At 48.6% G+C, this 26,017-nt stretch overlaps 9 protein-coding genes across 9 annotated transcripts; 4 read left to right on the top strand and 5 right to left on the bottom strand.

Moving 5' to 3' along the window:
- Positions 1-377: 377 nt before the first annotated feature.
- On the bottom strand, positions 378-3,391 carry TRUGW13939_02296 (uncharacterized protein; the record flags this gene model as incomplete). Its single annotated transcript, XM_035485490.1, has 6 exons — positions 378-1,320; positions 1,376-1,822; positions 1,883-2,076; positions 2,585-2,927; positions 2,984-3,242; positions 3,289-3,391. The coding sequence occupies 6 exons, from the start codon at positions 3,389-3,391 to the stop codon at positions 378-380; spliced, it is 2,289 nt and encodes a 762-aa protein (XP_035341383.1).
- Positions 3,392-3,695: 304 nt separating this feature from the next.
- TRUGW13939_02295 (uncharacterized protein) lies at positions 3,696-4,619 on the bottom strand (the record flags this gene model as incomplete). Its single annotated transcript, XM_035485489.1, has 2 exons — positions 3,696-4,505; positions 4,560-4,619. 2 exons carry the CDS (start codon positions 4,617-4,619, stop codon positions 3,696-3,698), a joined length of 870 nt encoding a protein of 289 aa, XP_035341382.1.
- A 778-nt stretch (positions 4,620-5,397) lies between these two features.
- TRUGW13939_02294 (uncharacterized protein) lies at positions 5,398-9,010 on the top strand (the record flags this gene model as incomplete). The annotated part of the gene is made up of 4 exons (XM_035485488.1): positions 5,398-5,709; positions 5,776-6,218; positions 6,270-8,349; positions 8,399-9,010. 4 exons carry the CDS (start codon positions 5,398-5,400, stop codon positions 9,008-9,010), a joined length of 3,447 nt encoding a protein of 1,148 aa, XP_035341381.1.
- A 558-nt stretch (positions 9,011-9,568) lies between these two features.
- TRUGW13939_02293 (uncharacterized protein) lies at positions 9,569-10,455 on the top strand (the record flags this gene model as incomplete). Its single annotated transcript, XM_035485487.1, has 3 exons — positions 9,569-9,986; positions 10,064-10,341; positions 10,396-10,455. 3 exons carry the CDS (start codon positions 9,569-9,571, stop codon positions 10,453-10,455), a joined length of 756 nt encoding a protein of 251 aa, XP_035341380.1.
- A 331-nt stretch (positions 10,456-10,786) lies between these two features.
- On the bottom strand, positions 10,787-13,539 carry TRUGW13939_02292 (uncharacterized protein; the record flags this gene model as incomplete). Its single annotated transcript, XM_035485486.1, has 3 exons — positions 10,787-12,672; positions 12,716-13,089; positions 13,133-13,539. The coding sequence occupies 3 exons, from the start codon at positions 13,537-13,539 to the stop codon at positions 10,787-10,789; spliced, it is 2,667 nt and encodes an 888-aa protein (XP_035341379.1).
- Positions 13,540-14,210: 671 nt separating this feature from the next.
- TRUGW13939_02291 (uncharacterized protein) lies at positions 14,211-15,512 on the top strand (the record flags this gene model as incomplete). The annotated part of the gene is made up of 4 exons (XM_035485485.1): positions 14,211-14,504; positions 14,561-14,860; positions 14,918-14,996; positions 15,055-15,512. 4 exons carry the CDS (start codon positions 14,211-14,213, stop codon positions 15,510-15,512), a joined length of 1,131 nt encoding a protein of 376 aa, XP_035341378.1.
- A 136-nt stretch (positions 15,513-15,648) lies between these two features.
- On the bottom strand, positions 15,649-17,328 carry TRUGW13939_02290 (uncharacterized protein; the record flags this gene model as incomplete). Its single annotated transcript, XM_035485484.1, has 4 exons — positions 15,649-15,913; positions 15,982-16,720; positions 16,849-17,087; positions 17,141-17,328. The coding sequence occupies 4 exons, from the start codon at positions 17,326-17,328 to the stop codon at positions 15,649-15,651; spliced, it is 1,431 nt and encodes a 476-aa protein (XP_035341377.1).
- Positions 17,329-17,742: 414 nt separating this feature from the next.
- Positions 17,743-20,339, top strand: TRUGW13939_02289 (uncharacterized protein; the record flags this gene model as incomplete). The annotated part of the gene is made up of 5 exons (XM_035485483.1): positions 17,743-17,902; positions 17,963-18,032; positions 18,089-18,372; positions 18,433-18,988; positions 19,181-20,339. 5 exons carry the CDS (start codon positions 17,743-17,745, stop codon positions 20,337-20,339), a joined length of 2,229 nt encoding a protein of 742 aa, XP_035341376.1.
- A 230-nt stretch (positions 20,340-20,569) lies between these two features.
- TRUGW13939_02288 (uncharacterized protein) lies at positions 20,570-25,682 on the bottom strand (the record flags this gene model as incomplete). The annotated part of the gene is made up of 5 exons (XM_035485482.1): positions 20,570-22,757; positions 23,048-23,087; positions 23,450-24,602; positions 24,657-24,946; positions 25,004-25,682. The coding sequence occupies 5 exons, from the start codon at positions 25,680-25,682 to the stop codon at positions 20,570-20,572; spliced, it is 4,350 nt and encodes a 1,449-aa protein (XP_035341375.1).
- Between the last annotated feature and the right edge of the window lie 335 nt (positions 25,683-26,017).

Here is a 26,017-nt window from a genome sequence, read left to right as displayed (position 1 = left end):
GACTTCTAGAGTTTTTCCAAACGGATTGAGGCGAAATGATCATGGCTAGTGCCGAATCTTATGTCTATCAATGTAGAATCTGGCTGCCTGTGCCAAGCATTAGACGTCGTCTGGAGGTCTGTCATCCTAGCCTATATACTAACCATGTATATGTACGTAAATGTACATGTTGGTGAGAAAGGAATTATTTGCTTTCAATACTACATATTAATCAGGTTGACCATGCGGTTTGGTGTATTCTTAACATTTTGAATCTAGAAACATAAAGAGACAGTCTAGTGTGTACATATGTAGCATCTAGTTGAATCAAGAAGTGGAAATATACATATATATATGTATAAAATTTACGAACAACCCATCTGCTTTTTTGTCCACATCTATCCTATCACCAGCGGGTATTTACTTTTGCCTTCTGTTACACTAAAATCCCACCGTTTGCCCTCAAACGCCTTCCTCGGGCGCACATTGACATGGAATGGCTCCTTGAGTGGGTTCATGATAGATGCGATGGCCATTGCATTCGTCTTCGGGCCCTTCCAAATCCCTCCAACAGGCAACAAATTGAAGCGCAGAGCTGTCATAGCAATCAAGCCCAATATCTCACCGCTAGCAAAGTGTCGGCCGGGACAAATGACTGGCGAGACTCCAAACGTCATGAAGCCACCTACGCGTCGAGGATCCTTTTTTCCCTCTGTCTGGTTTTCTGAGGCCGTCGTCGTGGTCTTCATGAATCGTCTCGCGTCAAAGTCGTCGTGTGTCGAGCCCCAGACATCAGGCTTTCGGCCAATGGAGATTGCAGGCATCATAACAACGTTTCCTTCTTTTAACAAATAACGATCACCAACCATAACCTCTTTGGTGACGAAACGCGTGGGAGATGTGGATGTCCTCTTGCGGAGAATCTCCTGGAATGTAGAAATCAAGAGCGGGCAATCGTCACGCAGATCGGCTAGATCAATCATGTGCGTGCCGTCCTCCAAGATATGCAATGCATTTTGACGTACTTCTTCGCGAATTTCTTCTAGGAGTTTGTCTCTGGAGATTATGTCGAACAGAACCCAGAATGCCGCTGGAACTGTGTTGGAGAGTAACCCAAAAGCCATGGTGGCCTCCAACCGAGCAATATCTCTCAGAGTTATGCCTGCATCGCGTGGGATTTTGAATCGGGCAAGCGTTAGCTCAGAGGAGTTTTCGTGTCCACCTTTGTGATAATAGTCTTCCAGGGCATTGGCAAGTTTCTCTCTCCCCTTCCAAGCCGGGCGTGCGGTTAGCCACGGTAGTACATTCGCTATCAACGGACTGAGGTAACTTTCAAAGTCCCTGTTGTCTTTTAATTAGCACGCAAGACTCATCTGGAAATTGCAGGAGTACGGACCAGAATGAATCTTCAATCTTGCGGTCCTTATAAGGGTTCATGTCGCCGTATGAAGAGTCGGTACTGGCGAGCGTAACTGCATGGCGAATCCACTCGTACAAATCGATCGTCTCGCTTGTACTACTTCCGAATCCATCGATGAAAGGCCGTAGCAACCGAATCATGCGCTCATTCATGCGATCCAGAGGCTCGCCCAGTAATGTAGGCGACATGCCATGCAGTATATCTGAAAAGAGAGAATTGCCACTTGCTTGCTTCGATTTCAGCAAATCAATTGTCGATGCGGGGAGGCCTGCCATGCGCCTGGCGGAGAATTCTATAAATGGATCAAAGCTCAGAGCCTTGGAGTTTTGCTGGACACTGCGCATCAAGGATGGGGAGCTAATGACATAGATCTTGACGACGATCAGATCCAGCGAGATCATCGGGTACATTGAGTACTTCTCGCTATCGGTGGGATCAGACTTGTTTAGTAGATAGTCGAAAACGATTGAAAGGAAAGCTTACGCTTGCTTGCCAAAATATGGAATGCCATACCAGAGCGATCCGATCAAGTGTCCGAAAATCGGGATGGAACTGGTCACAAGTGGTGGTTCCTGGGCATCATGGCTTCGCCGCCGGTACACGACGAGACCTAATACAGCAGCGAAACCAAGGAAGAAAATATGAATGTAATTTAGCATGGTACCACTTTCCAGGTTCTGTACAAACAATTAGTTCCGCTGCATTGAAGTTGGTGAGAGAGTGAGAGGTGGGGTGAAAGAGGTGGTGAAAGGGTCTCATCTGTAACGGATTGACAGAAAACAAAGAATCTGTTAAATCAATTTAGGTGAATCCCTGTATTTCAACCTAGCAACAGTCCAATCAGCTTCCAAGAGCTATTGTTGTCCAACTTTCTGTATTTCAATGTTAGCCCCCGTACATCCCTGTATCTAGACCCCGTATACAGGTATAAGTTCTCTGATTCAGTCAGGACATTCTAAATGCTTACCACAGCTTTACATAAAACCACTAATCAGCATGTTTTTATATCTTGAAGCTATTACTAGCTATTTCTATTTACCATACTCTATCTTAGGGCTCAGACCTCTACTCAATTGATGTCAACAAACTGGAAATATATAAAGTTTAAACGCACGTGGCAGTATTCAACTTCGATAAAGCCACTGCAGCGCCACCGTCCAAGAGCACAGAAAACTAACCGCATACCCATTCCTGCTCCCAGAATGCCTGTATGCTGTCCGCCAGGTCTTCTCCAAGATAGTCGACAATGAGTTGCCGGCCGTCTGGAGTTGTCGCAGCTCTGCTCAAAGCACGTAGTGACGGGAAAAGATCACTCAATACATTTAGGTTATGCTTTGCCGGTAACTGGCTCGGTCCACTGGTAACCACATACTCTAGAAGAGACAGAGGCGATGGTGGGGGAAACGAAGGATGCGAGATTGGGCCGCGCGCAAGAGCGTTGCAATGTTCTTGGACCGACGCCAACACGGTTGATGGTTCTGCTGCCGGTATTATTGGCAAACCCGAAGCCGATTGCGACTGGAAGATTCTATTGTAGAGTCAACGTCCTGGTCATCATACGTGTTATAGACCAAAAGCACATACAGGGCCTGTAGAGAAACTAGGCCATCAGCTCTATAGCGTCCACGAGCTGTTTGAAACGCCTTATCTGAGAGCAAGAATACGATGGCCAAGTGTGAATTTTTAACACGGCTGCTATTCACTGTTGCAAACTGCTCTGCGCGAGTCAGGGTGACCTGCCTGCTGGCATCCTCAAGGCAAGAGGGCGTGACGAGAATGGCGCGTAGTGAAATATCTTGATCAGGAAGATGAAACTCAAGGTCGTGTGTATTGACCAACGATTCTTTGCAAGAAATAAGCCAGAGTCATCGAGATAGTAGGAAGCAAACCTTCTAATGTAATATCAGCAGCCTCGAAAACAGGGCTGAGAACACTCCAGACTGAGCGATGGCGAAGAGAAGAGGAGAATACAATGTATTGTTGGGTAGACATGTTGGCATATCAACAAGTCTGGTGTGGGAGTAGTATGTACAGGAGACTATTGACAGGAGGAAGGAGGAGGAGCAGGCAATGGCCCGCGGAGAGGAGATGTCGCCTCACATGATCACGCAGCAACGCATGGGTCGCCCGTAGTATCGTACACAGTATGTAAAAAAAAGTAACAGAGAGAAAGTAACAACAGTCTATATATGGCATCACATGCAAAACAAAATAAAATCAAAATGTATAAAAGAAAGGGTATCATAGCCAATGGATGCAATATTATACTGCAAAATCTTCACATGCAAGAAAACAATCATGACTCCTTCGGCGATGGTTCTGCTTTTGGAGGGAGACTACTAAGAATGACAGACTGATTTGAAGGGGCTGCATTAGATGAGGACTCTTCTCTCGCAAGCGCCTGCCCTGATCCTTGGATCGGTTGCTTCTTCCGAGTGGGCTGCTCGGAACCGGATACCCAAGACCAGATCTGGGACATCCAGTCTTTGTCATCCTTTGCGTCTGTTTCTTGCGGCTCTTCGACTTCCCATACGTCAGAAGGTAAGAGCCGCTTGATGCTCTTGGCCGGCTTCTTCCCCTGTTGTGCTTTAAGCTCCAAGAGCTCGGTCTCCAGGACAGCCAGCGCTCTTCGGGCGGCCCGTTCAGACTGTTCCAGCTCATTCAATCGATCCTGGACGTCTTCTCGTCGGGTCGTCTCCTTGCGTCGTGACCGCCATGATTCAAAGACAATCAAGCCACCCGCCACCAAGAACAAAAACGTCTCGCTTATGAAATTGGCGCCCGAGTCGATTGCTTTGGATTCGGATAGCGGCCGGATGCGTGGCGGGGGCCTAGACTTTGCATGCTCAATTGCTTTTTGCTTGGCTTGCTGGATCGCCTCGGCCTCTGCTTTCAGGTCTGCCTCAGTTTTTACTGTCGGTGCTTTCGGCTTGAATTTGCGTGCTTCGGCCTCGGCTGCCTCCTTTGCAGCTTGTTGTTCTATCGCGGAAGTGTCTCGGAGAAGCCCGAGTCGCAGGCGCATGTCGATGCGGTGCAGCGTCTGTGCCATGGACACGCACGCCTTGCGAAAGCGCTCATGTTCGCGGGCCTGGCTTTTTATTTGGTTCTGGGCATGTTAGAATCTGGGGAGCTCTGCTCGGCCGGAGGGGCGGGTGCGTACTGCGATAGGCTTTGATAGAGTCCGAATGACGAGCGAGGAGAGCTTGAGAGTGAGAGACATGGCGCTGTGAAGCTGAGACCGGAGCGGTCAGCAAGCTGCACGGAAAACGGTCGACTTTGGGGAAGTGCTGGGATGCTCTGCAGTACTCTGGAATATTTGCAATCCATGGTGGTGCCTGATCTGATTACTACCGGTGTCGAACTGCGGTGGAAACAGCGGAGCTGGCCTCGCCAATCACGAGACACGCAGTGGGCCCTGGATGCCTGAGGCAGCCGTCACGGGGACAGCAGCGGTTGCCGTGGCCCGTGTTTACTGATTTCCCGAAGCGGAAAGTCGACTCGGTCAGCACCAACCCAACCACCACAATTCTGTCTCTCTCGACATCGCTGGCTTTCCCATCGCAATTCACTTCCCAAGCAGTACGGCAGCGCGATTGGGGTCGAGGGGTTATTCCGAATTGTTGCTACTTGGTGGCTGTCTCAATCCATTCTTATATTATTTGACCTGGTGAGTAAGCGCTCCTAGCCTGAGCCGCTGATCCTCGCGGCCCGCCGAGACGAAACATACCACACCGGCCACGCATACTGAAACCCAGCGCTCAGGGGACGGCTTGACTCCTTTCAACAGTTACACTGACAACTCCATTCATGAACGGCAGGTTTAGCTCGTCGGCTTGCACGTACTGGAGAGACCCTTGGGCTGGTTTCAGTTGAACGTGTTACAAGGCCCCGACTTTGCGCTACATGGGGACCAGTTGATGCGCGCTTTCGCAACCACCTAACAACAACAACAACAACAACAACAGCAGAGCCACCTCCAGGGTTTTCACCTCATTGACATGGAAGCGCTGTCTCCGCGATCAACAAACCTGCCATTAAAGCACCAAGCGTCCGCAACTCACCAAAAGGTGGATCGTCACGCCCCTCCGCCCCCGGCGGCCGTCAAGGCTGCGCTTTCCAAAATCCACCCGCCTCCACCACCGGCGATTGTGACGGAGCCTGGAGAGGATGGCGAACAGTACTCGACAGGGCTGTTCCTTGGAAAGGGAGGCTTTGCCGTCTGCTACGAGGGACAGCTTGTGCGCAATGGCCGCGTTTTCGCCATGAAGGTCGTTCGATCTGAGATGACCCAGAGGAAAATGGCCGAAAAGGTGAATTGCGATTTATTTTTCTACAATCAAAAAAAGGGGTTGTTCGCTGATTACTATGGATTCTAGTTTCGTACCGAGCTCGAGATTCATTCCAAATTGCGACATCCGAATATTGTTCGCTTTCATCGAGCGTTTGCATTTGACCGATGTACATACGTTGTCCTCGACCTGTGTTCTAATGGTTCGGTGATGGATATGGTGAAGAAACGGAAATGTCTTACGGTACCGGAAGTTCGACGGCTCATGATCCAGCTTTGCGGCGCAGTGAAGTACCTTCATAAACGGAATGTTGCTCACCGAGATCTGAAAATGGGCAATCTTTTTCTCGACCACAACATGGACATCAAGGTTGGCGATTTCGGCCTGGCAGCCATGATTCTGTCCGAGAAGGAAGCAAAACGACGGCAGACGCTCTGTGGAACTCCCAACTACATTGCGCCAGAGGTAATTGACAAAAGCAAGGGAGGACATAACCAGAAAGTGGACATCTGGTCCTTGGGGGTTATTTGGTAAATTCCCTTTCGAATTCTATGCGTGAAGGGCTACTAATTCAGTGATAGTTTCGCAATGCTTGCTGGATTCCCACCATTCCAATCAAAAACTCAGGAAGAGATTTATAAAAAGGTTAAAAACTTGCACTACGTGTGGCCGAAAGATAATGAATGCTCAAACTTTATCCCATCGGAAGCAAAGGATCTTGTTAGCTCATGTCTCAGCTTAGATGAAGAGCAACGGCCGTTGCCCGACGACATTGTTGACCACCAGTTTTTCAACATGTACCCTGGGTGTATTCCTCGATCGTTGGATCCATCTTGGAAACAAACGAAACCAGTCTGGTTGAAGATGGAAGAGCCTCGGGGTGACCGAATGATTCAGGGTTATAGCTTGGACTTTGAGGAGAAATATCGGAGCAAAGCACCGCAAACGAGAGACGCGAGAGAGCGGTATGCGTTTTGCAAAGAAGCTTATTACACAGAGTGCGGTGTCGGCCGAAAACGTGATGGCACCTCGCGCAAATGCGCTGGTAAACACTCGGGCAAGAGTGTCTATTCGGAGACGGCGGCGGAAACGGAAAAGATGCTTTCGCCAACCATCCCATTGCCATTGGATTTTGTGTACAGATACCCGGTATATTTCCATGGCGACTGGAGTACACCGGAAAGCGAACCCCCCGTCATCGACGAGAGTAACGACTCGTCCAAGAGTTCGGATGACAGCTACGAAACCATGCCTGGAGCCGAAGCCACAGGGAAAGCTAGTCTTGCGCGCACAAAAGCTGCACTCGCTGCTGCACAAGTTCGACGATTCGATTCGCAACCACAGAGCCATGCAGCTACTCTCCGTCAACAAGCTCTACCTGTTCGACAATCCAGTAGAAGCGCTGCTACAATGCGCGGCCCGCCGAATCACCCAACGCATACAAGGAAAGGAACATCAGACTCTCTAGAAGGCTTGCCAGAGTTATCTCAAAAAAGCTTGGGTCAACGGCCTGTACGCGGAGCCCCTAGGGGTGCCCCATCTTACTCGGCGTCCATACGCGACCTGGACCGTCTTGTTGCACCTCCGATGCCACAGTCTGAAAGCATGCCTAACAGCCTAGGCATGGCCAAAACACGGTCGCAATCACGTCGCCAGCTCGAAGTTCCACATCAGAGGCCTCCACTGCCGCCCAGTATGAGCGAAGGTATACCTCGAACAGGAACACCAGTAGATGAATTGCGCCCCGACTCTTCAAGGACTAGAACAGTACGACTGCCGTCGAGACAACAAATGGGTCGACCGGCAGAAAGAGACCCTAGGACTATGCAACAGCCGCCAGTTGCAGAAAGTGCACGCGACGAGAGACACAAAGCCAGTAAAACAGGCACGTCGTCGAACAAGCCGCGTTCAACGCTTGGCACAAACCCACTTATTCACCATAGCGAGCAGTTTGATCTGCTCTACCGCTCATCGCCCGAGGAAGTGGTCATGGATATCAAAGCCATGCTACGGAATATGATGCTATCAGCTTCTCGCACGTACAGATCTCAAAACCGAAGGCGTCCTCATTCATACGTGATCAAATGGGTTGACTACACGAATCGGTATGGAATTGGCTATATACTAGATGACGGAACCGTTGGCTGTGTTTTCAAAGGCGAGCATGGCCAACCTGCCAGTGGTGTTGTACTTCGAGATGGGGAAAAGCATATCCGCCGCAAAGCCTTGTGTCAAGAAAACCGCGATGCACCTCCTTTTACGTACTCGGAGGCCGATCAGCTAGTCCCTCGCAATGGGCGGCCTGTTGAGTTTTACGAGAATTCGGATCGCGGCCCAGCCGAAAGCCGAGGTATGAAGAAAGTTCTTGTCCCGCCGGATGTCTTTGAGGTTAAAGCGTCCAGTAGTGGATCGGGTGCTATGGGGGTTAAAGTGCGAACGGATTCTGGCGTCGACTATGCCAAGTCGGAAGCAGAAAAGGTGAAACGAGTCAAATTGGTGGATCAATTTGGAAAGTACATGATTGGATCACTTGGGAGGAGCGGCGATGCTGATCTCATGAGCGACGACGGCCCATCTACGAGGGAATCGGATGTCTGTATCAAGTTCTACCAGCGATTGGGCAATGTTGGCGTGTGGGGGTTTGGTGATGGAGCTTTCCAGGTAGGAATCAATCCATTAGGTTTGGCTTGCCTTTTGCTAATTATTTCAGTTTAACTTTCCGGATCACACCAAGCTGGTGATTTCTCACGGACAGAGCAGAGGATCTCCGCCATGGGTCGACTTTTATCATCTTTCTCCGTCTGCCGCACGATATCTTGCAGCGAAGGGGAAAATGCACCCGGCTGGGTTTGACACTCGCGCAGTTGCTTCTGACGACGTGACGAGCTTTATATCCATAGCCAATGACTCTGCTGAAGCCGGCAATGAACGTCTGCGGGAGGTCTTACAGGCCAACTCGTTTCTACGCAAGATGAAATTCGTCAAGGAGGTTCTCACGACGTGGGTGAACCATGGCCGGCTTGGAGGCAGACCGACTGCCTCCAGTACAGCCAATGGATACGGGCCACAGCAGCAACAACAACCGGACGAGATGGTGTGGGATGGGCCACAGGAACGGCCGTCTGGTGGCGGAGGAAAATACGTGTGGGTGACGGTTGGTGCTCAGGGCGGCGATGGCGAATATATATGCATGGCATCAAACACATCACAGCCTCACCTTCCCCCTCTTCCCCCTATTCCCCAAGACCAACAACGGCCAGTGAGGGAGATGGCGGGTGGCGGTGGAGGTGGAGGTGGTGGGCGAGGGCGCGAAAGAAGCTAATTTGGAATGACTTTGGGGGGGGGATACAGAGTGGATGGTTTATTTGTTTGTAACATGTTTCAATTTGACGACTCACGACAATTTGGCAAGACTACATGTAGAGAGCTGTGCAACATTGAGCGTAGAAATTAATGTATAACGATTGGCGGACGATGTCGCCATAGCGGAGGCGGCTGCTGATTGGCTGCACTGGACGCCTTGGCTGCATTGATCTGCTTGTAGGGCTGACTGTTGGTTTTGCTTCTTTTTCTTGTATACTTCTGCATTGACACTGTGAATTATGTATCTCAGCTAGCCAGTCAAGAAGTTTCATGATTCCCTGTTAGATACGAACAAGTCAACTCGGGCAATCGGCACCTCCCCCCCACAGTGGGTCTGCTGCACACCAATGATCGGTTCTCTTTTTCCCTGGCAGAGGGCAGAGATGGAGGGAGGATGAATCAGAGTTTCTTTCTCTCTTCTTCCTGGATAGACTTGCACTGAGCACAACGCACACGATGCGGTGACGATTAATAGTCGAGGCATTGTTGCACCACGCGAGGTTCTATCGTAGGCAGGATGGCAGAGACTGCTGCTGACGGATCGAAGGCGAGAACTCTGGACGATGACGCAAAGGAACAACAGCCCCAATCACAATCACAACCACAACCACAATCGCAATCTCAGCAACAATCACAGTCCCAAGAACAAGCAGACCACGAAGAAGGAACATCACCGCGTCGAAGACTATCCACATCTAGCACCTCGAGCCGTCCACGCGAAGCCACCGAACTCGACGACATCGCCACCGCGTCAACGCAATCGACCGCCTCGTTGTCGTCTGGTGAGTATCGCATCACGCCACGGCTGTCTCTGGCGAGCTCATCGGATGTGCTGCGCCGTCGGAGACAGGACGGGCCATTCCAGCCGCTTCGTCGGTTTTGGTCGAGGAATGTGGCTTTGGTTGTTGAGCAAAAGGGGAATCGAGACTATTTCGGTATTTCCCCCCCCCCTTTTTCTTTCTCTCTTTCTTTTCAACCTTGCTGTTTGCTAAGCTAACATTTTATGGTGCAGCTTTAGAACGAACGTTTCTCGCATACACGCGCACCTCGGCGGCCTTTTCGATGCAAGGCGTGCTTATCGCGCAGGTCTTTCGCCTGCAAAGTGCAGTACACACGAGCTTTGATTTCCGTACCGTTGGCGTTCCGTTGAGTATTGCGTATCAATGCTGCGCTATTGTTATTGCCATGATGGGCGCGTACCGGTTCTGGAGACAGCAGAATGCGATTGCGCGGGGAAAGGTTGTTGTGGGTGGATGGGAGATTAATTCGATGGGGTTGATGACTTTACTGGTGAGACTTTTTTTTTTTAAAGAAAGGAAAAAGAACTTGGCTAATATGTGGTAGGCTGGTTTGGTGTTGCTGGCACTAGCCATTGCGATTATTATCGAGTTGAGCAAGGCTTGAGATGACCATACTCACTTTTACGAGATATTCACGACTGAATTACGATTAACGACTAATGTCAATGATTAATACCATTAATCTTACACTACATTTGAGTGTTAACGAGAGAAAAACACATTCTATGCACTATTTGATGCTGTTTTCGCTGTTTCTATCAATTGCGAAATCTTTAGATAGCTAAAACATTCATTCATTCAATTCATAATAGTAATCTGCTATCATGTGTCCCTCAGATATCGGTAGTCGGCATACAAGATTCGATGCAGACAGTAGCCTGTCTTAGTATATAGCTGTAATATATGTCTATAAATTATACATCCCTGTATAAACATCACATGTTAGAAAATGACGATGCCTGGATAGCGGCATATATGTCGATGTCTCCCAGACAGACCTCATCAGACCCGCCCTCAGCCCCGTATAGGTCGACATCGCGCATTCTATATTTTTCCTTAACAAGACGAGAAATCCTGTCTTCCCAAGTCTTGCATGTTTTAGCAAGATCGGAGGTTTCCTGCTGAGTGAATGCGCCGAGTTCTTTCCCTGAAGAAGCATAAGTGTCGACTGCCGTGATCAACCTACATTCTTGGGATAGATCCGGTCCTGAAGGGATACAAAGGTGCAATGCGAGGCTATGATTATCACACCCGCCAGGTATCTTTTCAAACGGCAGGCGGTTTGTAAGTGTGCGTTTGGCCTTTCTGGGCTCGCCAGAAGTTGATCCATCCTTTTCAAGTTCGGAATTAACACGCATTAGGTATGCGCGAGGATCGCTATCAGCTAATGGCGCTTCCCCGTTTAAAGAGGATTTGTTTCCCGGTGGCAGTAAATCGATCTGATTTTGCTTCTGAGAAGACGTAGAAAGAGCGGCCCGCGCAGCTAGATACCGATTCTGATGTGGTGATTTCGACTGGCTACTCGCTGGGGTCAAACAAAGCTGGCCATTTTGCAGCTGCTTTCGGCGAGCTAGGGTTGCCTCGCGCTTTCTGCGTTCAAAATCGAGGGCTATTTCAGTTTCCTGGCTATCAGAAACCTGGCTCTGGCTTTGGCTGAGATCGGGAGAAGGTTGATGAAGCCGGGATGACCACTCTTCCATAACTGGAAACTCTTGTCGTCTCTCTCGTGTCTCGGTGTCTGAAGGGGTCTCATCTGGAGTCGAGAGTTGCGTGAAAAATAACTCTGGGGCTTTAGAACTTCGTCCACCCGCCGAGAGAGGCAGTTTGAATGGCTTATTTATGATTTTTGATGGCGGTTCAAAAACATCATCGGTATCGAGATCATCAAGCATGACACTCTCTGCCCCGTCCTGGTCTGAGTGTTCTGTTCGCGATGTCCCAGATAGAATAGGCTGGTTTTGCTTTGTAAACCATGTATCAAGCGATCCGTTGCCGTAACGCTCTCTATCACGCTCTCGGGAGCCCTTGGTGTACACACGCAGTCTTTGGCGGCTTTCTGCGGATTCTGAAGTACTGCTGGACCTTGAACCACGTCTTTGCTCTGGCGACGAAGCATGAGAATCTGGACTGGGGACGGTTGAAGGGCTTGATTGGGTGATCTCAATCCTCATGTCTTTTGGGTTTCTCCCTCGATCACATCGAATCGGTGTGCTCAAATGGTTTGTTCTGTTCGAATTTGATGGACGATGAAAGAAATGCGTTTTGGCAATGGTCCAAGGATTCATGTTGCTACTCTCCGGTTCCATCGCATCACTCTCCATTTCAGACAAGCCTACTCGTTCTTGCAATGGAATCGGAGCACTGCTTTGTGGCGTGATAGTAGTCCATGGAATATCTCGAGTGCCCGAAACCCGCAGGTCGGTCGCTGGTGGAGACATCGGTGGCTGCACCGCAGGCTTCCGCATTAAGAGAGTGAAATCATTGACAGGAGCGACGGACTCATTCACACTCCTGACCTCCTTGTCCAAGTCACCGTAAATCTCCTTGAACAGACCTTCTGACAGCGCAACAAGGTCCTCCCGCTCTGCAAACAAGACATCATCCTTGGAAGGTTCAACATTGGCGTCATAGCTGCCCTTCGGACATGTTATTTGAAGGCAGAGAAACGGATTAGACAATGCCGAATGACCACTAGCTTTTGAAGCAGAGCAAATATATGATTTGAATAATCGAACAATGTCTTTCGGCGTACCTCTCGCCGACGATAAAGGGCGGCCATCTACAGAAAGATATTGACCAGAGCCACCCACCTTGGTGAAATCTGAAGGAGTTAGATATGGCAACAAAAGTAAATTAACACATACCGGCATCTGATTTTGGTAAATAGGCGACTAGTCTTGTAGATTCGTCTGCGCCATGGCCGTTGTTATCAGGCCATAGCCTGCAAAAGCACTGGCCAGCGGCTTCAACGCCAACGACCTTTCGTGCTGCATCGCCGATATCTGCATTTGACACCGGGGCATACGTCCAGTTATCCTTTTCACTTTTACTCTTCAGGACTTTGAATGAAAGTCTCGTGCAAGGCCGGGCAATTGCATATGCCTGGAGCAGCCTTTTTATTTTGACAATTGTCTTGGCAGCATTCTTAACTGCAGTCTGCCGTCTGACGGGAATGTTTTTCAAGAAGCCTGTCACACACACTGTGGTGCCCACAGGATGAGATGTTTTGTCGGTACTACTCACTATCAGCATCGCTACAGCTTTCCCGACGGGGCTCATACCTAACTAGATCCCCTTTCCTATCATACTTTAACGCGGACCCTACGACCTCCGCTTTTGTCCTCGTCGTCATGGTAAGTGTATCCGCCATTTCAGCGGCGCTAGCCAGCGCTTCGCCGCGAAAGCCCAACGACTGGCCACCCACATTTCTCAAGTCATCCAAAGTCTGGATCTTGCTCGTGTACGCACGTTTGCATACATAGTCAAAGTCATCAGGCACAATGCCATGTCCGTTGTCTTTAACTTGAATGATATCGATAGTATTCTGCGAGATCTCCACTGATATAGACGTTGCTGATGCGTCCAGCCCGTTATCCAGGAGCTCTTTAACCACGGCACAGGGGTCCGACAGGACCGAAGTTGAGCCAATTGCCTGGGCCGTTGAAGGTGGCAGCGCAGCAATTGGCATTGTGATTGGCGTTCAGCGCATCTTCGCCTATATTCCTCTGGGCAGAAGTCGATGAAGTGAAGCAATCCACGCGAAAGCCGAAAGCGGGAAAGAGCGCCCCGCGCTGCGAGACGCGAGTGCACGTGATCTGTTTTCAATATAACCCAAAATAGACAACACAGTCAGAAGAGTGCCGAGCATGTTGGGAATAAAACTACATTGAGCAAAGAGGAAAGACGGAATATATGTCTTCATCCGAGTATACTACTTATCGCCAACCTCGGATATGACTGATCCGCGAGCAGCGTTTCTGCCTCGTTCCTCAGGCACCCACGCATCCGCTCGGCGAGCAACAACAAACGTCTTCAGTCTTTACAAACCACGCCCAGACAAACCCCCATCATGGCGGGAGAGTCGTTCAACATCGAGCATCTGGCAATCCCTGCCGTCTCGGCTCTTATAATATTTCTTTCATATTCATCTCAGCTCCTATTTCTGTTCCTGGAACCGGGCCCGCTCTCCAGAGACGAAGCGTGGAAATTCAACACTCTCGTAGCTTGTATATGGATCAGCTACTACCGCGCCTGCACTGTAGATCCAGGTAGTGTTCCAAAGGGTTGGGAACCAAGAAACATTTTAGACAAGGATGAGAGCTCTAGAGAGAAGGAAGAGGATATTTCGACGAGGCAAAGATGGTGCCGGAAATGCTCCACCCTGAAGCCCCCAAGAGCGCATCACTGCAAAAAATGTCAACGGTACTATTAAACTTCTCCCTATTATGGAAAATAAGTGTTTTTGCTGATACGTCTCATAGATGCGTGCCAAAAATGGACCACCATTGCCCATGGACATGCAACTGCGTCTCTCATTTCACCTTTCCGCATTTTATGCGATTTTTGTTCTATGCCGTGGTTTCCATCATCTATCTTGAATCCTTTATCTTCACGAGAATTGGCGTTATTTGGGACCAAAGGACACTTCCAAGTGTGAGTTTTAACCTTCAAATAAGAAAAGAGGGAAGTGGCTGATAATATATGCACAGTATCTTGGCCCTAGCATTCCAGCACTGGCCCACCTGTTCGTTCTTGTCGTGACCAACAGTTTAACACTATTTGCTCTGGGAATTCTATTGGTTCGTACAGTGTGGTCTTTGGGTGCAAATGTCACCACAATCGAATCATGGGAAATCGAGCGTCACAGTACCCTCGTGCGTCGAGCACGCTACTTTGGCGGTCAGCTTGACGGTCCAGATGGTATAAAAATCACAATCAAGAAGCAAGAATTTCCATATGATATTGGTATATTCCAAAATATCAGAGACGGGATGGGCGGAAGTTCGAATGTAATGCGCCTCTCCGTTTTTACTTACTGAAGTGTCGTATAGCTGATACTTTATTAGATACTCAGCTGGTTCTGGCCGTTTGCAGCGACACCTGACAGGAATTCAGGGCTCGATTTTGAAGTCAACGAATTCGAAGGTGTGTCTTTTTCTCCCCTGAGGATCTTTTGCGGGCGGCAATCCTAATTCGTATCTAGATCCCAATCTTTCCTGGCCACCTCCAGATCCAGATCGTATTCCACGCAGGATTCATCCAATCAACCCAGCCACAGACCCATTTACTATTCCTCGATTCAGCTCCACCTCTGATGAAATCGAAGCCTTCAGGCAACGCCAGGAAGAAGACATGGCCCGGCGAGGGCTCGACGAGACTGCCACTATCCGACGACGCAAGAAATTCCACGAAAGGCATGACTCTCGCGGTCAAAGGGAGATAGATGAGGAAGAGGAAGACGAAGACCGCTTAGAGGATGATAATGGGGATGACAACTCTGACACATACGACTATATCGAGGTAGACGAGGGCGAAGAAGCATGGCGGGACTCTGACGGTCAAAGGCTGGGTGACTATGGGGTTGACGAGGATGTTGAGTTTTACGATGAAGATGAGGTGCCGTTGTCCGTTGTTCGCGAAAGGATAAAGGCTGGCATTTGAATAATTACGAGAAAGGATAAAAGTAATCCGCTTCTTGACAATACAGGTACATCAAGTCTTCATAGCTCCTCCGATCTTTTTGAAACATTTGATAGTCTCTTGCACATTTGACAAATTCTTTCAACTGGCCCTTCAGCTACAGTATGTCCCACGGCAAAAGATTCGCAAACTGCTCATCTTTAACCAAACCGACTGTCACAATACCCAGTTCAGCTGCTGCTTGTTGCGCTGCCTCTTCGTGCTTTTCCGGAAGATCTTTCTCCTCTCGTTCCCAGCATCCGGCGAAATAATGAAATTTGCGTAGAATTTCAGCCCAGGCCAATTCAAGCCTTCCCTTCCATGGCAGCATAAAAGGGGAGCGGGTGTCTTTGCATATTTTCAAGGCAGCTTGTACCTTTACCCTAGAGTAAATCTGGTATTAGCATGTAGTTATAGGTAGAAACCCTTGTAAAGAAGCCGTCTTGCTCACCTAGCAGCTCTGGCCCTCTCATCTGCAATATCCATGACGGCTAGCCTATGGTAGATGGAAATTGTTCGTTCTTCGTCGGCCTGATTTACTTGCATGATATTGCCAAAATTCCATGCCTGTGTACACATGTGAAAAAACTCTCTCGCTGCCGCCATACTTCCTTTTGCATAATGGAGATTTCCTAATGCATGCAGAATAGTACGGTCGTAAATGGGGTTATCTGCTTCCTCGACGAACAGACCGGATGCATGATCGAGCACACTGGTTGCTTCGCTGTATTTTCCGACCAAGATAGCAACTTTGCCAGCCAATATCGAGACATTTATTTGCAAGATCCTCTGTCTGTTGTTGCTGCTGCCGTTGAAATGTGGGCTCGAAAGCAATAGCCACATTTTCCAGGAGACAGATACAGCTTCTTCGTACTCTCCCTGCGCAGCCGCTACAGACGCGAGATATGCCTGAGAAGTTAAAAGCTCTAGATCATCACCTGAAGGGTTGTATTTCTGGTAAATTTCGATCGATTCTCCTAGCGCTTCTTTGGCCGTCGTATAGTCAAGAAGCTGAATAGAGACGGCGCCCTTGGTAGTGAGCAAACGCGCCTTGATCAGATCTATGAAACTTGTAAAGTCGGATTCGAAGTCTTGGCGGTCGATAATTTTCAATGCAATTTCAGCGAGGAGGATGGCATTGTGGCGATCATTTATTTCTCGCATATATCTAGGCTCGTCAGCAATTGCTCCTTTTATACAGGTTATTGAACCCACTCAGCACACTCCTGCAACACTTTCATAAAGCATTCCGAAACTTCCATGGTCTCATTGCATTTATCAAGTGCATCCCAGTGCAGTGCCAAGCTCCTTACATGACCTCCATATCTTTTGAATGTGGGCCAGTGTAGATACATCGAGCCGTCGGGTCGCCCCATAGGAAAGAAGGGGAACAGGAGTATTGTGGCTGCCGAAAACAACTCTAACTTTTGCTCATATGTAAGGCAATTCAACAAGCCAGCCTGGTCATATCTTGGGATGTAAGCCATTGATTTGTCGGCCATTTTTACTGGCTCTAGGACGTTTCGGTTGATAAGATGGGAATAATCTACTTTTTCGCTTTGGTGATATGTCAGCGAATCTGTGGGTTCAACAAAAGGATGATGTCTTACCCATAGTCCACATCTTCCCAAACAAAGGAACCATCCTCGTACTCCTCGATGAGATATTCGATCATGGAAGCATAAATAAAGTCATGATTCCCTGTGCCCATCAAGGCTATGACACCAAGCAAGAAGACAGTCCCGGTTGACATGGGAGCAAGGTGCTGCAGCCCGGGAGGAAGAGCGGCAGCCTCCATTGCGGCTGGTTTACTGGTGCGTTGTTGTTGTTGTTGTTGTTGTTGTCAGGATACGCGATGTTGAGGCAAAGCTGGAGACAAACAAAGCAGCAATGACGACCCGCCATGCCCAAATAGGAAAGCCGGGTGGCTCCTGCATGCGTTTGCTCCATCTTCCTGTTCGTTGCTTTTAACCTCTTATTTGCCCTTGAATTATCCAGAGTTATACATTTGAAGAATTAACTAGGACAATTAGCCAAATCGCCTGCAATGGCGAGGGCTTTCAAGGATAACGTGATTCTGGGGTAACTTGGCTCATCGATAAGCTCCTTATCTGGTCCTTCCCCGCATCGCACTTTCACTTTCATTTCCACTTCCACTTCCACTTTCGCTTCTCTCTCTTCCATAACACAAGCTTGTATTTTTCCAGCAGTCATGGGTGAAGCAGGATTCACAGCCGGTGAGCATCTCCTTATTCTACGCCCTTTCGCCTGGCCAGACTCGTGGCACGACGACTTGCGCCGAGCGTTCCCGTCTCTCCAAATCACGGCTCTAGAATTAGATGGCAGACCATTGGAAGAATCAGTCCCAAAGGGTAGGCGGAAAATCTTTAACCTAGCTCATGAGCGGAACATAGACTGATGCAATTTCACAGACATTCTCGCTGAGGCGACCATTATTGCCGTCGGAGGCAGACATCTTCCCCTTCCTGAAAGTATACCAGAGTAAGCCGCATTGAATACAACAAACTCAGTCTGGGTTAAATTAACTCTCAGAATAGTATAAAGTTTGTACATACATTCTCTGCTGGGACAGACAGTTTCGTCAAACAGCCCTACATCACGCAATCCAATCTTCCCCTCACCACAAGCTCTGGCATCCACGGTCCTCCTATTAGCGAATGGGTTCTTCTCAACTGGCTAGTATCGTCAAAACGTTACAACAGGCTGTATGAGGCACAGAAGAGCCATGAATGGATCTCACGCGAGTTTAGCCAATTTGGCGTGAGTGATCACGTTGGGAAGAGGGTTGGCATTCTGGGTTATGGAAGTATTGGACGGCAAAGTATTTACCCCTCAATTTAAGACTTGTGTATTTCCCTCGCAAAACTAACACGTTTCACAGTTGGCCGAGTTGCAGTCGCAATGGGCATGGAAGTCATCGCATACACTGCCTCGCCGCGTGATACTCTGGAGTCAAGGAAAGATCACGGGTACATTGTGCCTGGAACTGGAGATGCAAACGGCTCTTTCCCAATTGAATGGCATCACGGTACCACGAAAGAAGAGCTCCGCCACTTCCTTTCGACGACAAAACTGGATCATGTCGTGATCTCGCTACCCCTGACACCTGCGACGACCAACCTATTCGACCGCGAGGAATTTGATGCGTGGTCGTCTTCGTTCTCATCATCGCCAGGAACTCGAAAGGGGTTTCTCACAAATATAGCCCGTGGAAAGGTTGTCAACACCGACGCTCTGATCGATGCAGTACGCTCTGAGAAAATCGGTGGCGCGGCTCTGGACGTTACAGACCCTGAACCACTTCCCAAGGATCATCCGCTCTGGGATGTAGAGGAAATTCAAATAAGCCCGCATATCAGTGGATTTAACACCGCGTACTACACAAGGGCCTTGGACTTGCTAAAGGGAAATATTGAGCGCCTGGAGAAGGGTAAAGAGTTGATCAATCTCTTTCACCGGAAGCGAGGATATTGATATAACATGTTGTGATTTTCATATATATCTATATTAGACTTTTGTAACTTTTGACTTCGTCATCCTTGCCACCTATTGACGTATTTTGCTTCCGCTCAGAGGACAAATATTGAAAACTGCAATTGAAGGGAATTTATTTACGAAAAACATTCAAGACTAATTTCAAGTAATATGGCATGCAGCGACGTGACAGACATCCCATCACCAACGCGCAACCACGGCATACACGAGAGCCCGTCCATCACGGATCCGCCTCGCCCGGATACTCCATCCTCTTATCAACCACATGTCGCGGTCAACACATTCAAAGATGAACAGCCCTCTCCCTCTTCGTCAATTGCATCGGAATCTTCTACAACTAGCAATGGACTCCGCCCCGGTATATATGTCCCCACCTTAGCCTTCTTCAGCCCCGAAAAGGAAGACCTCGACCCCGAAACAACCACCAAACACGCCATCCGCATGGCCCAAGCCGGCATCACCGGATTCATTGTGCACGGCACAATCGGCGAAGTCGCGCATCTCTCCCGCCCTGAACGAAAGGTAGTCACAAAGGCCACTCGAGCCGCGCTCGATTCAGAAGGGTACAACCATATCCCGATCATCGTCGGATGCAACGCACAGTCGACGCGTGAGACGGTAGAGTTGTGTTTCGAAGCGCAGTCCAGTGGTGCTGGATATGCGCTTGTGCTGCCTCCTTTTTATTATAAAGAGCAGTGCAAGAGTGAGTGTTTGAAAGTGTTCTTTACCGATGTTGCAGACGCTTCGCCGATTCCCGTGCTGGTGTATTCGTTTCCGGCCATTACGGCTGGTATAGACAGTGACATGATGACCGAATTGGGGCAGAATCATCCGAATATCGTCGGATGTAAACTTACGTGCGCTGATACGGGGAAGTTGAATCGCATTGTGAGCGCTGTTAATCGTCCTCCCGAGACAGAGCAAAGGGATTGCTCTCAGTATGGGTTTGTGTGTCTCGGTGGGAGTGCTGATTTCCTCATTCAAGTACTCGCCGGTGGGGGTAGTGGTGCAGTATGCGGTCTTGCGAATATCACTCCCAAGGCCTGTGTAAAGTTGTTTGACTTGTGGACGAATGGGAAATTCCAGGAGGCCTCGAGTCTCCAGGCGGCTGTGGCTAGGGGAGATTGGCTTGTCACGAAAAGCGGCATAGTTGGGATGAAGAGTCTTTTGCAGCATTTCTTTGGCTATGGAGGCTTTGCGAGGAAGCCGTTGCCTCGCCTTTCGAAGCAAGAAGAGATTGTCTTGAGGGAGAAGTTTCAGGAGTTGATTAACATTGAGTCAAGACTACAGTAACATTTGAATTATATATAATACAATAAATTAATAGAATTACCCTAATCCAAGTATCCATGAATAGAATCATTCAATGTCGACCGACTTACGTCGTAATCAACATTGGATTGAGGAACGAAATAAATAGTATTGTACAATACACCAGTCCGGAATGCGTAGCTAAAGAAACTCAAACACAAAAATATCCCGAATAATTTCCCCCTGTTGTACCAGACTCCAATGTCAATGTATTAAACAATAGTTCCACTGTCATACACTCTCTTATATTCTTTCAGCTCTTCCTTGGCCCCGACAAGCGCTCCATTAATCCAAGTGAGAAGTGCGGCCAGGAACTCATCACTATTGGAACAGAGAAGATCGGGGTATTTGCACAAGATAGCAGCAGCAATATGCGCGAAACCAGCACGATATGCCATCTCCAGATCCCGGGGGGTCGCATAAGCGCCTGATTCAAGGAGTAGATCCACGATGTCTGATTGATTGTGCGCTACTGCAGCGGACAAGGCTGTTTTCTCGTTGAAGACTCGGTTCACATCAACTGTATCTTGCCGCATTAAAAGGAAGTATTCGACCAACTCCACCGCTCCTTTGCCACTGGCCGTCACAAAAGCTGCAGTCTCGAGTTTTTGGCGCTGTTCAAAAGACACGCCGTGATGTTCCTGCTGCATCTCATGGAGAAATGTCTGGACAATTCGGAGTTTGCCAGGAGCAGCTGCTTGAACTAGCGGGTGATCCAGAAAGCCGCCCTTTTCGGAAATACTCCCATGCACAATGGCACCCTTCTTGAGCAAGTCCTTAGCCCTGGAAAGGTCGCCGTGGTCAATGGCCAGAGTGAGCCAGTCTTGAAGCAAGAGGTGCCGAACAGCAAAGCGGCAACGATGGTTTGTCAAGGCCAGTGACATGCGGTCCTTCATCGACAAGTGTTTTCCAATCATTGTGATTGTTTCCAGGTGCAAAGAATCCAAGGAAAGAATACTACTGCCGGGTTTCGTGACATGCGTAGAAGTGTTGTCTTTGTCTGTGAAGACTCTAGCACTCGTAGATATGATATCAATAGAGCCGCTTCCTCTTGACTCGATTGGACCAAGGTAACCACTTGAGTCGTTGCTTGGATTGGGCAAAACATGATTTCCTACCATCAATTGGCATCGTAATCCAACGAACTCGGAATCAGGCTCTTTGTTGGGGTTGTCGCTTGCCTTGTTTGAATCGGACAGAACACGATTTTCTGGTATCGATTTATACCGTAATTTAACCAACTTAGTAGGAGGTTCTATATCGAAGTCGTCACTTGAGTCGTCACTTGAGTCATCACTCGGGGTGTCTCTTGAATCATCAAGTGAATAATCGGTTGGATCATCACTTGAGTCATCACTTGAGCTATCAATTAAATCCCCGCTTGGATCGGACAGAACATGGCCCTTTGTCACCCGTTTGACCAACTTGGTAGTTCCTTGAGGAGCTCGCCGCGTGCTCCTCCAATATCGAGGTCCATTTCTGATAGAAGATTGAGAGTACAGAACCTTTGGGGTAACTGCTTTGTCGCTTTCCTCTTTCTTGCGGTCGCCTCCAGTACCTATCTCAGCAACGTCCAACTCAAGCAGCCCAGAATCAGCAATCCTCAATCTCCTTTGCTTCAACTGATGCTCCGTGATCTGTTTTGGTACCGATGAATTGAGGATCATCTCGTAAGCTTTATCGAGTATAAATACCCCAGGGAACGTTGTTGGACACCTGCTGCTTCCAAGCCACTTGTAAACCTGGTAACGGATATACTCCAGACCCTGCTCATAGCTCGGTATATTATTTGCTATCCGAAAAAGCTTGTATGTCCAATCATACGGCATTATATATGGATACTCGCTTTCGTCAATTTCGTCGATTCGGCGTCCATTTAGCCTGTGTTGGTGGTTGATCAGGTATTCTCTGGCGAGGCGTATGCCGACAGGACCCCATTTTTTCACGATTTCGTTGTATTTTTTGGCCTTGTAGCGTTCGTTGTAATTCTTGGTCTTGTCGGAGTCGTAATAGAGCTTTTTGCTGACACGGGTAGAAGTCTTTTCCACAGTGTTTTGTCGAGTCTGTCGTTGAAGCCTTCGCCGAGTTCTTTGTTGAGTTGGTAGCCAAAGCGATCGCGAAATAGGTCTCTGGGGCTGTTTTCTGGTACGTTTCTGGGTCTGTTGCTGTGTCTGCTGTGTCTGCTGTGTCTGCTGTGTCTGTCGCGGGGTCTGTCGTGGGGTCTGTCGTGGAGTCGTTTGCTGAATCTCTTGTGTAGTCTCTTTTCGAGTCTCTTGATGGCTGTCTTGCTGAATCTCTTTCGCAATCGTTTGCTCAGTCTCTTCCCCAGTCTGTGTCTGCTGCTGCTCTGTACGACTTTGATTCACGGGCGTCCAACTTTGAGACATTTTTGTAAGATGCCTAAACCAATTTCATTCCTCTCAGTAAAGACCAGATGGAAAATTCAGAGGAAAGAAGAAAAAACTTGTCTGATCCAAGCAAACTCACCTGAAGGCGCGCGCACCCTTCCTTCTCGCGCAAGTCTTCTGTTTGCTAAGCAAACAACCACAAAAAGATAATCATTAAAAGTTAGTAGGTTGCGCGCAGCATTTTCTCTTTTCTTTATTTCAAATCATCTTTGTTTTTCGAGGTGTTTCTGGAGAGTTTAATTCAAATGTTAAAACCTGACGCGTCAGGGGCGCGGTACAAACAAGGCTGCGAGAGAAATAGGAGGAAGGCAGGCACCGGTTGCTATGCAGTTGATAATAAAATCACAGGGGACTAGACCAGGGTCTCTCTGTATGGCTGGGTAATAACACCCTTCCTTTCCTTGCTTTTTTTTTTCAAAAAGAATTATCCTCCGTGCCAGGTGGGCAATTATTTTTAATCTACTCTTTTGTCAACACTGAAGTATTGGTATATTTTTAGATGCATAACTAATATCAACAAAAAAATGCCTCTCGCAATCCTCCTATACATGATGGGTATCAACTCTACAACAAATGTCCAAATAACCGCCTAACAGAACCCCCTCCTCTCTTGTTAATATTGCAAACAAAACCAAGTCTAAATAAGGAGATTGTCTCTTGCTTCATTGCTTAGTCCGTCTAGACATCTCAAGTCTCTCTCCCTCTCGTTAGTAATACAGCGTGGGCTCGAGTCCAATTCAGACCCAGTCATCCACTCATGCGGCAGGTCGGAATACCAGTCCGGCGCGAGTTCGTCGGATGAACTCCGATTCGTCCTGCTTGTCCGCGATGCCGAGCCGTATCTCTGGCCGAATTGTGAGCGCTCGAATTCCATTAGACCGCCAAATAAGTCGTCCGTGTTGGCGACCCAGATCGAGCTACCGTCGGGGGTATAGTCTGCCCCGCCGATCTCGCCGAAAAAATCATGCACCTGCCTGGATTCGTATGTTTGTGCGTTGACAATCGAGATGCGATCTGCAGGTTCGCACATGAGTAGCGTGCGCGGACCCCCACCCACTGGGGAAAATCGGAGAGAGCGGTAACCGGCGCGATCTGAATCGATGCTCTGGAGGATCCGCCACATGCGCACATCCCAGATGTTGACGGTTTTGTCCTGGTTGCTCGTGGCAATGTGCAGCATATCGGGAGACCAGGCACAGGCAAACCCAAAGTCGCGATGTCCAGGGAGTCGCTGTACTGGTCTTCCGCTATCTGCTTCGAGCACACAAGCCTCGGGTGAGTCGCCAATGACGACGCGAAGTCGGCCGTCGGCAGATGTCTCTGTGCAGTTCACGGCCTTGGAAAGTTCATGATCAGATATAAATTCATTTCTTGCACAGTCGAGAATTCGTATATGCTGGTCGTTTGAAGCAAAGACAATCATGGGAGAGTTGCTTGTACGGCTCTGGATGATATCGATATGATTCGTAATGCCATTGAAATTCTTTGTGACATGTCCGTACGTGTTTCCTGTCTGGCTTCCTTCAGCATGTATCCCATATTCGCCATTGAAGCCTCCGGCAACGGCAAGTCCGTATTTGGATCGTATAGTCGAGATCTTCACTGGTCCTTGAAAGCCGATTTCCGGTGCTGGCTGCGAAAGGTCAATGGGACACGTAACATGGTCATATGCCGGAGCCCACGACACCAATCTCGACTCATGCGCAAAATGTACTGTATTTGATGACGTTACAGACACGAGATTTCGAAGTTGAAAGTGCTCGATAGTTGCCCTTAAATTTGAGTACATGGCCTTTTCTCGGAAGTAAAATTCGTGTGCGGGTAGCCTTTGTTGGAACTGTTTGTTTTTAGTGAGTAATCATCTTTCGACTTAATTCAAAGGGAAACATACGCCGTCCTTTGGATAATCAAGGTTCCAATACGGTGTGTACCACGCATCACGAAGAGCGCGCGCATCTTCACGGCGCACACAAAGCTTTTCCCTCCACGGAATTTGTTGGATATCATAAAATTCAGCACCCAGTCTCTGGGGGCGGATTGTTCTCTCCGGTCTATCCCACAAAGAAACACGGGCTGCTTCGATTGACGGCTGAGGCAAGCGAAATGCGTTGGAGCTGGTCGTCGTTGATTGAATCCGCCAAAGTCTAATGAATTGCTCTATAGTGAGGTTTCGTTCGTAAGCTGCGTAAAGAATGTTAGTATTCACTAAATCAAAAACAAGTTTTCCTTATCACTTACTCGGTGGGGCGGCAAAGTGTGCGTCAATGGTATTCTCCTCAGGCTCGACGATGCCTCGACTACCAAGATATGCCAAACCGCCTCCAAATGATCTTTCAAAATCACCATCGTCGTCAAAGTCTTCCAGGCTCATGTCATCGTCATCATAATAGTCGTCGTCGATATTTCCAATACGAGAATACGGTCCACTATAAAATTTGCTCATGTCTTCTGGGTCGTTACTATCATCCTCGGAATCGATCACCGGAGACAGGCAGTCACTTTTGAGGGAGTCGCAGTTCTCAACCAATCTGCCATTCTCACTATCCCCCTCCGTTATCGACGGATTGTTGATTTGCCGTATCAACGATGCAAGACCCGGCATCCGCTCTGCTATTACAGAGTCTGTTGAATGAGAGCGGTCGCCTGAGCGGTGTGCCATTTCCAAATCAATTTCATCAGGTCCATTGGAAATAGAAAGACGAGGACCTTCGCCAGCAGCATGTGCCTCCTCATTTAGAAGGAAGCGGCCAGAGCTGTTTAAATTATCCGTACTTCTCAGTCGCATGTACGTAGGACCCTCCAGGTCATCTATCGTCTGGGTGATTGCAGGTGAGACGATAAACGAAGATTCAAAATTGGAAGGCGGCATAACTGTCGCCCGAATGCGGTCGAAACCGGCGCCCAATGATTCTTCCATAGTGGAAGTATGTTATGTACCGTCTTGACGATATGTAAGAGGATTCTTTTCAGTTGACCTTCCTCCTAGTCACCAAATATTCGCTTCGTGCGTGTAGGTGGTGATCCATTGCGTATAGAAATTCCATGCAAGACTCAGCTATATACCGATAGCGCAACGAGCGCTAAGAGGAATGACCCCATGCAAGTAGACTCGTATATTATGCGGTATTTGTGGCGATGTACGGATATATCTGCCACAGCAATGTTTCTCCGTGATTTGTTTGGATACGCCACAAAAGCGAGTCGTGGCGAATAGATGAAACGCTTGTGACTTCAGGGGCCTGTTAAGCGTAG

Source organism: Talaromyces rugulosus, chromosome I (genome assembly GCF_013368755.1).
Source record: "Talaromyces rugulosus chromosome I, complete sequence".
NCBI classification, from domain to species: domain Eukaryota; kingdom Fungi; phylum Ascomycota; class Eurotiomycetes; order Eurotiales; family Trichocomaceae; genus Talaromyces; species Talaromyces rugulosus.
Note: the sequence above shows the minus strand (reverse complement) of the source record. Positions and strands in the feature narration are given on the sequence as shown.